Below are 15,011 nucleotides of genomic sequence, written 5' to 3'. Positions count from 1 at the left end.
AGCCCTTTAGCAAAACTGGAGTGGCCAGTACTATTAACCATTGCATTTAAGACTATAAATAGTCCCCAGTATTGAACCGCTGTAAGGCGTCTCTTTTCTTGCCCTCTCCAGGCAGGGAATGGTTGTCTGTGGGCAGCCCTAGCCTTTGTGTTAAAAGGGAAATGATTTGTGAATCACCTCAGGTAGCTGGGATTGGATCTGTTCAAATTTCAGTTTGATTCATGGAGAAAACAAGGGAAGGGCACGCATGCCCCATGCACACTGTTTCCTAGGCTTCATTAAATTACCTGCCAATGAAAAAAATGGTTTCTCCCCCCACCCTCCACCCCCACCCCAGTTGAAACCCTGGAAAAGCTTACAAATGGCACACACAGAGGTGGTGATTTATTTTCAGGAAGCCTGGGGTGCCACCTCCACAATTCCTGTATCCAGCCTAATGAGGAGGAAGGTAGATGCATGACTAATTGCCAAGGCAAGAGTACTTTTTTATGCCCAGTTTACTTGGCTGATATGTTCCATTGCATTTGATAGGGTTTGCTTACCTATAAGGCAGGAACCCGTTAGGCCTCCAGATGTTAATTGGTTTCAAGTCCAAACAGCCTTAATCAGCAAATCCAGTGGAGAGGAATGCAAAGAGATAATGTTTAACCATCTCCTATCCAAAGGCAATACAAATAGAAATTCTGTGCACAATATATGCGATTATATAATACCCTACACAAAATTCCCATTGAAATGTGGGGTTTTGGTTCCTGCTAACAGCCCCTGCTAACTTTACCAAAAAGCAACTACTTCATCATAGTCAAAAGAATGTGTGGCTTTTAATTTAAAAATATTTTCCTTGCGTTGGGATAAAGTCACTGTATGTGTGTCTACTCAGAAGTGTTCAGTGGGGCATACTCCTAGGGTATATGTAGATAAGTCTAAGATCTCCATCTGGCTTTCTCATCAATCTATTATTTGTATAGTGGGGTTGGGACTCACACGTCCCAGGTGGCTTGTACAACCCCAAAGCGCCTAACAATTTCCTTCATTTGCCCTGATTTTCCCCCAAACAGGAGAGTCATACCTCCAGAAGCCTCCATGGCGGATCATTCTGATATAAAGCATCCATGTTTCGCACTGTTTCTTATCAACAGCAACAACAGCACTGTCTTCATACCAGAACTGACCTTCTGGTATCCAGATGGGATTGTGTGTTGCAGTAAAATAAGAAGCTATGCTAATGATCTCATTGCTGCTGGTAGGGTATCCCAACTTAGATAGGCAACTGCTGAGAAGCCAGACTAAATGTGCCAAACAACTGAAGCCAAAATTCAGCTGCTTGCTAAGCAACTTTCAGGGCCCTTCCACACAGCCATATAACCCAGAATATCAAGGCAGAAAATCCCACAATATCTATTTTGAACTGGGTTATCTGAATCCACACTGCCATATATTCCAGTTCAAAGCAGATAATGTGTGATTTTATTCAGCTGTGTGGAAGGGGCCTCAGAGTTCAGTGCCTAGTGCATCCGAGTACTTTGCAGACCAGATAGAAAGACACAAACCAGGTTGAAGGCAACATGAACAGAATTTTATTATTTTCAATCCACAAAGGATGTCTGATACAGAGTCACTTGGCTCCAAAAGATCAGACATAATCATGCAATACAGTACAAGGTATTTTATGCCCTTTGTCATCCATTCAAAGTCCTCGCACTCTCCTTTGATTGGTCAGAAATCAGACTAGTTTCAGTCTGGGCCAGGAGTTCCAAATGATTCCAATCCTGCAGTCATTTGGAAAGGAACAAACAGGCAAACATGAGTTGAACCAATATGTAAAACAGTACATGGTAGGATTATTGGCCAAGTCCGATTTGTACAAAGGGTGAGCCTCAGAAACACAATGGGCATGTTATGTTAATATGATCAGTTCAATGAAAAACATACAGATTTTATATGTATTTTTATTAGTGTCTTGGCATCATACCATTTTTGGATTCCTGCAGGAGTTTGAAGTTTCTGTTGATAGAATTCACTTCTCCAGCTGGCATCATATTCTCTTGATGGACTCGCCTCATGGTAGGCGGGGAGCCGGAAAAGCTGCTGGGGCAGATACACACACATGTAGGTTATTTTGTTTTAAGGTTACCCAGGATATATAGTTTTGGAGCATGAAGTGAAACTCCTTTCATTGGGGGGTTTGGGGATAGGATCCTTGTTCTGAGTTTTGAGGTCACACATTTCCTCTTCATTCCCCTTTGGGGTTTCCCTTGGTGAAACTAATCCCCTCTGGAATAAGTTGTTTTTCAAGCTGAGCTGCTGGAAATGAGATCTATTTCACTTTGGGGAAACATTAATATTTTGATATTGCAAAATTTCATATAATGTAAAAAATATATGATCAAATTCATATTTGGTTTTAACACTTGTGTTGCATTTATCTTTGAGGAAGGGTGTTCAATTTTTTGACAACACAACTACTGAGTGGTGGTAGCAGAAGTGCAGTGTGTGTGTGTGTTTGTGAGGCACTGACAGAGGAGCTCTCAAACACAATGGCACTTTAGCTACCTCTGAGGGAGTTAGTATTGTACAGAACAACTCCTGAATGCCTTTTATTCTGAAATCCTTATGATGAGAAAATAGCAGACAACAGCAAATCTAAATTCTCTCTCCTACAAAAGGATTGGAGTGATGTAGGGCCAGCTTTCCTTCACATTTGGTACTCAATGCCACCGCAAGCACTGAGTTTTTAAGAAAGTGGGTTTTTTCTCTTTAGAAAGGCATGCAATTGTCTGTGCATTGGCAAAATATTACAAGTATATGATTTTAGGGCAAAGCTGTGCAATTTGCCAAACTCTTGCGTTGGAATGTGTCTGGTTAAAAAAGGCAGAGAAAAACAATCAGAACAGAACAAGCAGAGGGGAATCACCACCTCCACTGAATTGTAGGGATTGTAGTTCACAGAAATCTTTTCCTGGTTCAGATATTCATCGCCGTGTTTGTGAGACAAACTTGTGAGCCCAATATAATAAAGAATTTGAGCTCAGAATTAGTCATGCTCTGAACAGACACAGTAAAGTCTCATTGAGTCATGAGTAAGTTATGCTCCTTTGATTTGAGCAGGTCTTATTCAGAGCTCAAAGAATTCCCTACAGAATTTTATTCCAGAAACCAGAGTTCAAAAAGTAACTTTTCCAAGTTCTGGTTCCTGATGTATATTTAGATCTGGATCAAACCCACAAACTACTGAGAGAGTTTGAAGGTGTAAATTACATAGTCAAACCATAGTTACAAAAATAGATGCATCTGTGTTTTGCCTGGAATGCAATCAGAGGCTCCAAACAACTTTGCGGCATGAGAGAAACTGAAACCATGGTGCAATAACATCTTTTTAAAAGCTGAAATGCTTAAATGCACTGCTTGTTGTTCCTCCTGAATACATTTGTATCTCATTTGGCTTTGCTATTTAATTATGAAAACTGTGGTAGCTGAGATTGTAACAGGTGTTTGAGAAACAAGCGTAGTATTATCCATCTTCTTACAGATACAAAATACAAAAAATCAGTACCACTGAGCTGCTGAACTTGCTGACCTGAAAGTTGGCAGTTCAAATCCACAGGACGGGATGAGCTCCTGCTGTTAGCCCCAACTTCTGCCAACCTAGCAGTTTGAAAACATGCAAATGTGAGTAGATCAACAGGTACTGCCCTGGCAGGAAGGTAAATGGTGCTCCATGCAATCATGCCAGCCACATGACCTAGGAGGTGTCTATGGACAACGCAGGCTCTTTGGCTTAGACATGGAGATGAACACCACTCCCCAGAGCTGGAGATGAGCATCAATCCTCAGAGGCGGAAAGGGAAACCTTTACCTTTATCTGTGTTTGTTTCTAGTCATTGAATGTTTGCCTTGTGTGTGTTTGCTGAAATCCGCCCTGAGTTCCCTCGGGGAGATAGGGAGGAATACAAATAAAGTTGTTGCTGTTGTTGTTGTTGTTGTTGTTGTTGTTGTTGCTATTGTTATGTGTTGAAGTGAGTTTGTGTAGGTTTATGATATGGCTAAGGAGGCAAGATTCACTAATCTTAGGACCTTATCCCACAGTAAAATATGCCCCTTGCATGCTGGTTCTTATGGGTCCCATCACATTAAGCATAGTCCATTTCTTAGATAAACTGAAAAAACACATAGGCAAAGGGGTTGTAAAACAGGTGAGAATCAACTCCACTCATCTTTAATTTCTCTGTGGGCATCAGAAGTGTGGCTTTTGTTGCATGATGGTATACCAGTCTGCAGTTCATTAGCTGTACCGATGACGTGACCTAGGATAGGGCTTCTTTGGTTAGTTTGAATCACAATCCTTTTTTACTTTAAAAATTTGTAAGGGAAAACAAAAAAAAACACATGCAGAAAACAGAAGAAAAGGCAGGAAGGTGTGCATGCAGGAGAGGAGGCACAGGGGACAGAAGAAAAGGCAGGGAGGCACTACCCCATTTGGAGCCCCAACCTAAATACTCTGAAATAGGGGGAAATTGGACAGATTGAGTGGAGTCATCCCTTTAGCATGTGATAAGTCAAAGGCACATTATTTTATTAGATATGGGAAGGGGTGATCCAGGTGTGATGGGATGAGTATATACTCAGTATATATCAAATCCTCATCAAGCCTTTTAATAGAGGTGGGCGTGAAAATTTTCCTTCATTTCATTCATGCTATTATTTTGTTTCAACCATTCATCTATACAAAACAAATGATGACATTTTCATAGGAAACGAGAGGCGACATGAAAATAAAAGCCGCACAATCATCGTGCTTGCTTTCATTTTGGCCCCATAACAATAAGCAGGTACTGACAGAGGGCTGCTTTCCTATTACAGCTGGTGTGTACCAATGGGTGTTAATAATAATATTAATATAAATAATGATAGTTACTCTGGTACCCTAAGCTGAGTCTGAGAGAGGAGTGCCTCCCAATTACATCCAATGTAGATCAATAGGTCTTGATGATAATATTTATATTAATATTAAGAACAGCAGTTATTCTGGATCTGAGTCTGGGTCTGGGAGAGCAGTGCCTTCCAATTACATCTGATGTCGAAATGTCCTCCATGTGTGGCAATTTTCACCCCTCTTGCCCAAAAACCGAGTTGGGGGGGGGGGGTGAGTCTCGGAAGCCCTCCCATTGCAGCCAATGGTCCAAAAAAAAAAAAAGTTTTTTTTTCATAAGCCAGATGAAAATTAGTATCTTATTGGCGGCCCATTTTTGTTAGTGGGACATGAATACAAAAATGAGACAACATCAATGAAACTACACAAAACGAACAGCAATTCTATACGAATGCACGCCTCTACCTTTTAAAACTATGTGTTGCCTACTTAAAGAGTGTTTCCCATGGCGTTTGCCTTTTATCACATGTACAATATCTTTGTTTTGTTTTTTGGCTGCACCTCCACTGTAGAATTAATGCAGATTGACACCAATTTAGCTGCCATGGCTCAATGCTATTGGATCCTGTGAGCTGTACTTTTGTAAGGCAACCACACTCTTTGTAAAACCACAACTCCTAAGATTTCATAGCATTTCCTGATAGGATAAAGCATGGAAGATTTTCTAGTTTGTTTGCTCATTCATGCAAAGGGTTTGCATGAACAAGTAAAAGGCTCACTGACATTTTTATTAAAATGAGCTTGTTACAATTTTAGTATATGTGCTGCCAAAGTGAGCATTTGTTACAATTTTAAGATATTCCCAATTGGATCTAGTGCAGTCGCAATGCCACATTCATACCAGAAGCCAACATCATGCCACTTGTAGCCATTTTCTATCCAAGGATGATTCCTCTTTCTGAGGTGGGATGGTGGTATTGCTCAACTTCATGAACAGTATTGCTGTTTTGTTCTCTTCAGAAACCACCAGCAACAGCACTATTCAAATTAGTCAGGAATATGTTAAAACTGGAACAAAAGAGCAACCTACATGGAGTTATTAACTGTCACTGAGATCATATTGGAACCCACATTCCATCATGATAGGAACACTTTTCAGAGGTAGTCAGGAAAAAGAGAACTGGCAGTAAGTTAAAGTTTTTCTTGGTTGGCCTTGAGTTTTGGCATGGGGGAGTATCAGTTTTAATGTGCTGTAATGCAGCGCATTTAATACAGATCTCTTCTCACATGATTCTAGGCTGAAATCCTGTATTCATTTCCGTGGGAGCAAGCCCCACCAAACTCAGTGAGGCATTGGTCTTTTTTTATTAGTCACGCACAGGACTGAACTATAAAATAATCACATCCAGCCTTTCCTGGTGACGTTCAATGCAGCTAACAGAAAGCATAAAATGCTAATAAGTTTCATTTCATAAACAACCACCAGAATGTGAGACAATGAACAAAGAATGCTTCTCTGATATGAAGAATGGGCATATATGTCTTTTACCTGTGTATCGAGGACTATTATTTATTTATTTACAGTATTTATATTCTGCCCTTCTCCCCTGGAAGGGGACTCAGGGCAGATCACAAAACATATACGGCAAACATTCAATGCCAATTATAACAATAACAAGACAGACAACATATAGAGGTAAATATAGGCTTTCCCGTTTTTCAGCATCTTTGTGGGCTGTTCTCGGTTCCAGCCACCGGGGGGGGGGGGGATGCTGTTGCTCCATCTTCTGCCGAAGAGCTTTCTTTGTTCCTAAACTTCCTCCTTTTTCTGATCAAACACCAAGCCTATATACCTCTCTGCTTTAATGCAGTTCCTATTTATCTACTCACATTTGTTTTCAAACTTCTAGGTAGGCAGAAGCTAGGCTAAAGAGTCAGGAGCTGACCCTCACCCAGGCTTCGAACTCTCAACCTTCCGGTTGGCAAGATCTTTTGCAGCTTGGTGATTAACCTGCGGTACTAAAGCCCAGCTAGTACAGTAGAGTCTCACTTATCCAACACTCACTTATCCAACATTCTGGGTTATCCAAAGCATTTTTGTAGTCAATGTTTTCAATACATCGTGATATTTTGGTGCTAAATTCGTAAATACAGTAATTACTACATAGCATTACTGCGTATTGAACTACTTTTTCTGTCAAATTTGTTGTATAACATGATGTTTTGGTGCTTAATTTGTAAAATCATAACCTAATTTGATGTTTAATAGGCTTTTCCTTAATCCCTCCTTATTATCCAACATATTCGCTTATCCAACGTTCTGCCGGCCCGTTTATGTTGGATAAGTGAGATAAGCAGGGGTCCCCAAACTTTTTAAACAGGGAGCCAGTTCACGATCCTTCGGACCATTGGAGGGCCAGACTATAGTTGGCCACCGAGCAATAATAATAATAATTAATAACAACAACAACAACAACAATAATAATAATAAAAAAGAGGGATGGAAAGAGCCCTTTGGGCCATTGAGTCCAATCCCTTTCTTCCTTTGTGCACCGAAAGCACAAGCAAATCACCCCTGACAGATGGCCACCCAGCCTCAATGTTAATAATAATAATAATAATAATAATAATAATAATAATAATAATAATAATAAGGGTTTGAAGAGACCCCTTGGGCCATTGAGTCCAATCCCTTTCTGCCTTTGTGCACCGAACGCACAAGCAAAGCACCCCTGACAGATGGCCACCCAGCCTCAATGTTAATAATAATAATAATAATAATAATAATAATAATAATAATAATAATAATAATAAGGGTTGGAAGAGACCCCTTGGGCCATTGAGTCCAATCCCTTTCTGCCTTTGTGCACCGAACGCACAAGCAAAGCACCCCTGACAGATGGCCACCCAGCCTCAATGTTAATAATAATAATAATAATAATAATAATAATAGTTGGAAGAGACCCCTTGGGCCATTGAGTCCAATCCCTTTCTGCCTTTGTGCACCGAAAGCGCAAGCAAAGCACCCCTGACAGATGGCCACCCAGCCTCAATGTTAATAATAATAATAATAATAATAAGGGTTGGAAGAGACCCCTTGGGCCACTGAGTCCAATCCCTTTCTTCCTTTGTGCACCGAAAGCACAAGCAAATCACCCCTGACAGATGGCCACCCAGCCTCAATGTTAATAATAATAATAATAATAATAATAATAATAATAATAATAATAATAAGGGTTGGAAGAGACCCCTTGGGCCATTGAGTCCAATCCCTTTCTGCCTTTGTGCACCGAACGCACAAGCAAAGCACCCCTGACAGATGGCCACCCAGCCTCAATGTTAATAATAATAATAATAATAATAATAATAATAATAATAATAATAATAATGATGGTTGGAAGAGACCCCTTGGGCCATTGAGTCCAATCCCTTTCTGCCTTTGTGCACCGAAAGCGCAAGCAAAGCACCCCTGACAGATGGCCACCCAGCCTCAATGTTAATAATAATAATAATAATAATAATAATAATAATAATAATAATAATAATAAGGGTTGGAAGAGACCCCTTGGGCCATTGAGTCCAATCCCTTTCTGCCTTTGTGCACCGAAAGCACAAGCAAAGCACCCCTGACAGATGGCCACCCAGCCTCAATGTTAATAATAATAATAATAATAATAATAATAATAATAATAATAATAATAATAATAATGGTTGTAAGAGAAGAAGAGACCCCTTGGGTCATTTAGCCCAACCTCCTTCTGCCCTTGTGCTGTGGGGGCCGGATTAATGGCTTCGATGGGCCCCATCCGGCCCCCGGGCCTTAGTTTGGGAACCCCTGCTCTACTGTATAATATTTACACTTAATGGCTAAAGTTGTTGCCTTCCTCCCTGAAAGTTGTTTGGGATGTGAGATGGAGGTTGAAGTAACAGCACAAGTCAATGGATTATGGCTTTCAGTTGGTCTAGTTTAGACATACAGACAAATGAAAAGACATAGTTATATCTTTAAAATGTCCACTTTTAAAAAGGCTTTATGCCTTTTTTACAAGGGTGGATGGGATGCAGCTCCTCAAGTAGAATCCTAAAAAAGCCATTTGACACTCTGGCATCATAGAAACTAGCACATGAAAGTTTCAAAGATAATACCCAGATTTTCAAAATGGGAATCATAGAATGCTTTTAGGATTCTATAAATCAGGGTCATCTACAATCCCAGTGACAAAGGGCGGTTCCAGACAGGACCTACTGTGTTTCCCCGAAAATAGGACAGTGTCTTATATTAATTTTTGCTCCCAAAGATGTGCTAGGTCTTATTTTCAGGGGATGTTTTATTTTTCCATGAAGAAAAATTCACATTTATTGTTGAAAAAAAAAATTGAACGTTTATTATATACTGTGCAGTAGTTGTCATCACAAACCAGCATAACCAGACAAACTGTGAATCCTATCAAGAATTTCTTATTACTACCAATATTTCCATGTACAATATTTCCATGTTCAATTTCCAGGTACGTACATTTACCAATCCTGCATGCTCTAGTGTTCTGTTTGGCAGGCATGCTTCCAAACAAAAACTTTGCTAGGTCTTACTTTTGGGGGAGGCCTTATATTTACCAATTCAGCAAAACCTCTACTAGGTCTTATTTTCTGGGGATGTCTTATTTTAGGGGAAACAGGGTATATCCCAGGATCCAATCCCAGGTTTTTTGTTTATCCCAGATTATCTGGCAGTAGACTCATATAATCCAGTTTAAAGCAGAAAACCTGGGATCAGATCCTGGGATATAGGGCCTGTCTGAAAGGGCCCCAAAAGTAAGTCGTTATTTGACTCTGCTGGTCTTTCTTCTGAGTAGACATGGCACACATTGCCATGCTGTCACTTCTATATATATAAAAGAGTGATGGAATTCGAGCACCGAGCAAAACAACAAAAGTAAAGGGCCCCCAACCTCGAAATTTGAGAACACAACCCATCATCCACGCCTTAAGGTTGAAACAACACAAACTCACTTCATGCAGCTCCACATGGAGAGAACCCACAAAGCCTCATTGGGAGCCATGCCCGGGAGGGAAACAGAAAGTATAATGGCCGCCGGCAACAGGGAAGGCAGGCAAAGGAAAAAAGCTGTCCCCTGGGTCCTAGCGCCCGCCCATCATCCGAGTTATTTCTCTCCATATACTCTCCCTTCTACAATATCCAACCCATTTTAACACTCAATATTTTAAATATATGCTATCAACCATGACAATCAACACAATCTGACTCCTAATATTATAATAAGCTTAAAATCACAACACCAAATGAAAAACAACACTCTTCAAACACAGGAATGCCAGACACTAAACAATCACGGCCAGCTAACACCTCCCACCATCTGCCATGCAGGACACAATCCAAGCACTCCCAACAGATGGCCACCCAGCCTCTCAATAATAATAATAATAATAATAACAACAACAACAACAACATCATCATACAATCCTAACATTTCTAATATACCGATGATAACGTACTCTATACCCATTCAGAAAACCTACAACATCTCTTATACAACTACAAAATCCCGATGATAACGTACTCTATACCCATTCACAAAAAAACCTACATCACTTGCACAACTGCAATATCCCAATGATAACGTACTCTATCCCCATTCAAAACACCAACATTTCTTATACAACTCTAATATACCGATGATAACGTACTCTATACCCATTCACAACACCTACAACATCTCTTATACAACTCTAATATACCGATGATAACGTACTCTATACCCATTCACAACACCTACAACATCTCTTATACAACTCTAATATACCGATGATAACGTACTCTATACCCATTCACAACACCAACATCTCTTATACAGCTCTAACATACCGATGATAACGTACTCTATCCCCATTCACAACACCTACAATATCTCTTATACAGCTCTAATATACCGATGATAACGTACTCTATCCCCATTCACAACACCAACATCTCTTATACAACTCTAATATACCGATGATAACGTACTCTATACCCATTCACAACACCTACAACATCTCTTAGACACCATTCATACTTACCTCCAACAGACAAAAACACCCAATAATCACAAATATTGTATATTCGCAACCTTTAGGAAATAATATCCCCTAATGACGCAGCGTCTTCAACCGCTAACCTACTCAACTTCTCCAATGAAACGTCGCACGTTTGAATTCGAAAAATGGAGTCAACCCCCACTATTACCCCACCTTCTCCCAACCCAACACTTCCAAAACATCCAAATATCACTACATCCAATATCATCCAAATAAACTACCAAATATCAGTACTCCTCTGACACAAAACTAACAGCGCTCCATACAGTCATACCACCCACATGACCTCCAAGGACTCTACAAACAATGCCACCTCTTCGACTTACAAATACACATGATCACCAACCCACACACTCACACACGACTGGACTTAATATCAGGAAAAAACCTTTACCCTTTACCTTAACTACCTCCAATTCCTCAATACTTTATTTCCCATACCACCACACTTTGCCACAGCAACGCGTGGCCGGGCACAGCTATTTCTTTATAAGTCCATGGGCACTACTACATGGAAGCTGCTGGCATTCAGTGCTCCTGCGACCAGGGATAGTGGCTTCTTAATAAGACATTTATCATTCAACCGCAATGCCTTGGGTTTGTGAGCTCACACTTCTGAGTGAGTTGTGTAACTTTCTCACTGTGCTATTTTCCCGTTTTTCTTTTTAAAAATCTATGAAAATTAAAACATTTTTCATCAAGAGGAGAGTTCAACATATACCGCAGAAGCACCTGGACCTCATTGGTCAGTCCCAGGACTGTGGCAAGATCCGAGGCTATGGATGGACTTTACCATCAGCTGGGGCTCCTTCCACACTGCTGAATAAAATCTCACATTTTCTGCTCTGAACTGGAATATATAGCAGTGTGGACTCAGATAACTCAGTTCAAAGCAGATATTGTGGGATATTCTGCCTTGATATTCTGGGTTACATGGCTGTGTGGAACGGTCCTACCTCCAAGCTATAAGTCCCATATCTTTATTAAATGCAAAGAACTGTTCTGTCCATGCAGCAAAGATATAATATGTTGTACATTCCTTTTCCCCAACTGAACAGTGATGTGTCTTATGTTACAGTACACGATGTACAGAAAGAAAAGGGGTGGACTGGGGAAAAACATAGCCAGGGCCTGCGAATAGAAGGCTGAGTGACTGGAAGCAGCTGACAGCCAGTGGGTGACCCAAGATAGATCGTCATAGCTTAATCTTAATTTCCTTGCTGTAAAAAAGAATAGAGTATCAAAATATTATAAGTAAAAAATGGAAAATACATGGATGATCGCTGCTTTGGAAGTTTCTCTTACCCTGCTGCTCAAAAGAATAGAAGAACAGCTGTTCTGGACCAGGCAAAAAGTTTACATAGTCAAACCTATAGCATGCAACCAGTTGCCCATGAGATTTAACTGCATTGAGCTGGATTATATGAGCCACATGATCATATATTGCAGTCAAACTGCATTACATTACAGTGTAGATGGGGCCAAAAAGATTGGAAGAGGAAAGAAAAAAGCAAACACAGCTGCCTTAGGCCACTTCCACACAACTGAATAAAACCCCACATTATCTGCTTTGAACTCTATTATTATTATTATTATTATTATTATTATTATTATTATTATTATTATTAATCCATTTATTATTTCACTCTGATCTTATTATTATTGTTGCATATATTATTCTACTCTATTTATTATTACGTGTATTATTATGGCTATGCGCCCAAGCTTTTGATGAGTAAATGACAAAGTTGACATGACAAAGTTTTGCCTCTATATATATTGCATTATGCTCACACTCATTGTTCTGATATGCTGGTCTATCCTGTTTTATGCTATTATATGGTTTTAGTGTTTATATTGTTTTTAATGTATGACTGTTTATTACATGTGACATTGGGCTTGTTCTCCATGTGAGCCGCCCCGAGTCCCCCTGGGGGAGATGGGAGCGGGATATAAAAATAAAGTATTATTATTATTATTGAACTGGGATATATGGCAGTGTGGACTCAGATATTCCAGTTCAAAGCAGATATTGTAGGTTATTCTGCCTTGATATTCTGGGTTATATGGCTGTGTGGAGGGGCCCTCACTCCTACTTTATCTGAGGATATCAACAGCAAAAGAGGAGTGGCTGCTGGCACACCAAAGATAAATGCATTGCTAAAAAGAAATGTGGACAAAAGGTGCAGATTTATATAAGATAATGAATATAAATGGCGCAGTTCAGAAAGAAATACAGGTTAAATATCTCTTATCTGAAATGCTTGAGAGCAGAAGTGTTTTAGATTTTGTACTGTGGAATACTTCTATATACATGAGACATCTTGGAAACGGAACCCATCTAAACACAAAATTCTATGATATACACCTTGTCCAAATAACCTGATAGTATTAATACAACATTAGAAAATAGTTTTGTGCATGATTTAAAGTTTGTTTGCACTGATCCATCAGAAGCATGGGTGTTACTATCTCAGCCACCCATAAGGACACTTTTGGATTTTGGAGTATTTCAGATTTTGAATGATAATATATTAAAATACTTTATTTATAACCCACCCTATCTCCCCGAGGGGACTCAGAAATTCTGGATACAGGATGTTGAACCTGTACTGCAATTTAAATATAAGTGGGACACATTTCATCACAGATTGGGTTGCCAGCTAGTATCCTTAATGGTTGTGTAGAAGAGGGCACTTCAATAGGGTAAACTGTCTGTGTGGCAAACACCACCTAATGAAATTCCCTCTTCTATACAACAATTTAAATCCCTGTCCAGTTTGCAATTTGACGGCCCTAACCTGTGACCTGTATGCTTGTTTGCCATTTGTGTTCTATATACTAACAATTTAAGGGCAACTTCAAAATGACTTGAAGGTACACAACAACAACCTTCATTTCACTTGAAATAATGAATTAACTAATCATTATTTCTAAGATCGCCTCATTTTTTAAAATCTTCTCTCTAGGCTACATAGCAGGAGTGCTTGTGACACCGTTACTACATAACTGCAGCTTTAAGAGGAATTTCATGTATGCTTTTGTTGACCAATTGTTTTGCTGACTGGAAAGATTCTTCCTTTGACCTTGTTGGCAGAAATGTTTTGAGCGTAATCCCTGTACTGAATGCACTCTAAAGGCTTCAAAATGTGGGGATGCATCCATTCATCGACGGACTGCGGGAGATTTAAAAAAAAGGATTCCTACAGAGATAAAAGTGTTGAGTGTTTTCAGCTTCACTAAAATGGTGAATTTGGGGCCCAAAGTAACAAGCTCCCAAAGGACAGATTGAGATACAGGTAGATTGAAGGCAAAATCAGAGGCATTTATTCATCCTAGCCAATGTGGATGTCAACAGAGTGTGCGCTCCAAAGACTGACATGTCTTAATGCAAACATATAGAAATATTTATAAGACATTGGCAGCAGTTTAAAACAACAGACTTCTGCTGTTCTATCAATTGGTCTAGGTTGTGGTAGGCTAGGATCTAAAGGCTGGTTGGCTGGGATGTGTTGTCTGTTGTTGTTGCCGACTGATCTCTGGGTTTGGAGGGAAATTTAATAAAATGTAATTGGTATAATTGAAGGCTTGAGTCTGTTTATTGATCCACCCAAGGGAAGGGTACGAGCAAAAAGGAATGCAACTGAGCTGGAGATAATGGGTTTTAATGAGTTTTAATGTTTCTGTCTCGGTCAATACCATCGGTGTCAGCCAGGTAGACAAAAGTGTGCCCAGGGTGTCGGCAAATTCAATGGAGATCCCAGGGAAGGGGTTTGATGTAGTAATAAGGGTGAGAAAACATTCCTAGGAATAGAATCAGATCATATCAGGAAATCCCTTGGCTCACTTCTAAGCCTGTTAAGTGTTCCCTGTGTCATCTCAAGAGTTTTGTTTTGTTTTTTATCGTGTCAGAAGTGACTCGCTTCTGGTGTGAGAGAATTGGCTGTCCACAGAGACGATGCCTAGGATGTGTTAGCTGGGAGGCCTCTTTCATATCCCCGCAAGCTTGAGCTGACAGACGGGGGGCTCACCCATCTCACAGATT

General features: G+C 40.0%; 1 protein-coding gene across 2 annotated transcripts in view; it reads right to left on the bottom strand.

Annotated features, from left to right (window-relative positions):
- Positions 1-1,562: 1,562 nt before the first annotated feature.
- LOC134299643 (elongin-A-like) overlaps positions 1,563-15,011 on the bottom strand; it is a 40,118-nt gene continuing 26,669 nt past the window's right edge. Inside the window, exons 10-12 of one of the 2 annotated variants that reach the window (XR_010006883.1) lie at positions 3,578-3,645; positions 1,973-2,085; positions 1,563-1,769 (exon numbers count right to left, since the gene is read on the bottom strand). Coding sequence is in view for 1 of the 2 variants with exons in the window: in XM_062983056.1 (XP_062839126.1) it covers positions 3,593-3,645 (53 nt within the window). In the remaining variant the exon portion in view is untranslated. Of the gene's footprint in view, positions 2,086-3,577; positions 3,646-15,011 lie in introns of both variants that reach the window. The other variant, XM_062983056.1, reaches the window with a different exon arrangement.

The sequence above is a fragment of the Anolis carolinensis genome, chromosome 1, assembly GCF_035594765.1.
Source record: "Anolis carolinensis isolate JA03-04 chromosome 1, rAnoCar3.1.pri, whole genome shotgun sequence".
NCBI lineage: Eukaryota > Metazoa > Chordata > Lepidosauria > Squamata > Dactyloidae > Anolis > Anolis carolinensis.
Note: the sequence above shows the minus strand (reverse complement) of the source record. Positions and strands in the feature narration are given on the sequence as shown.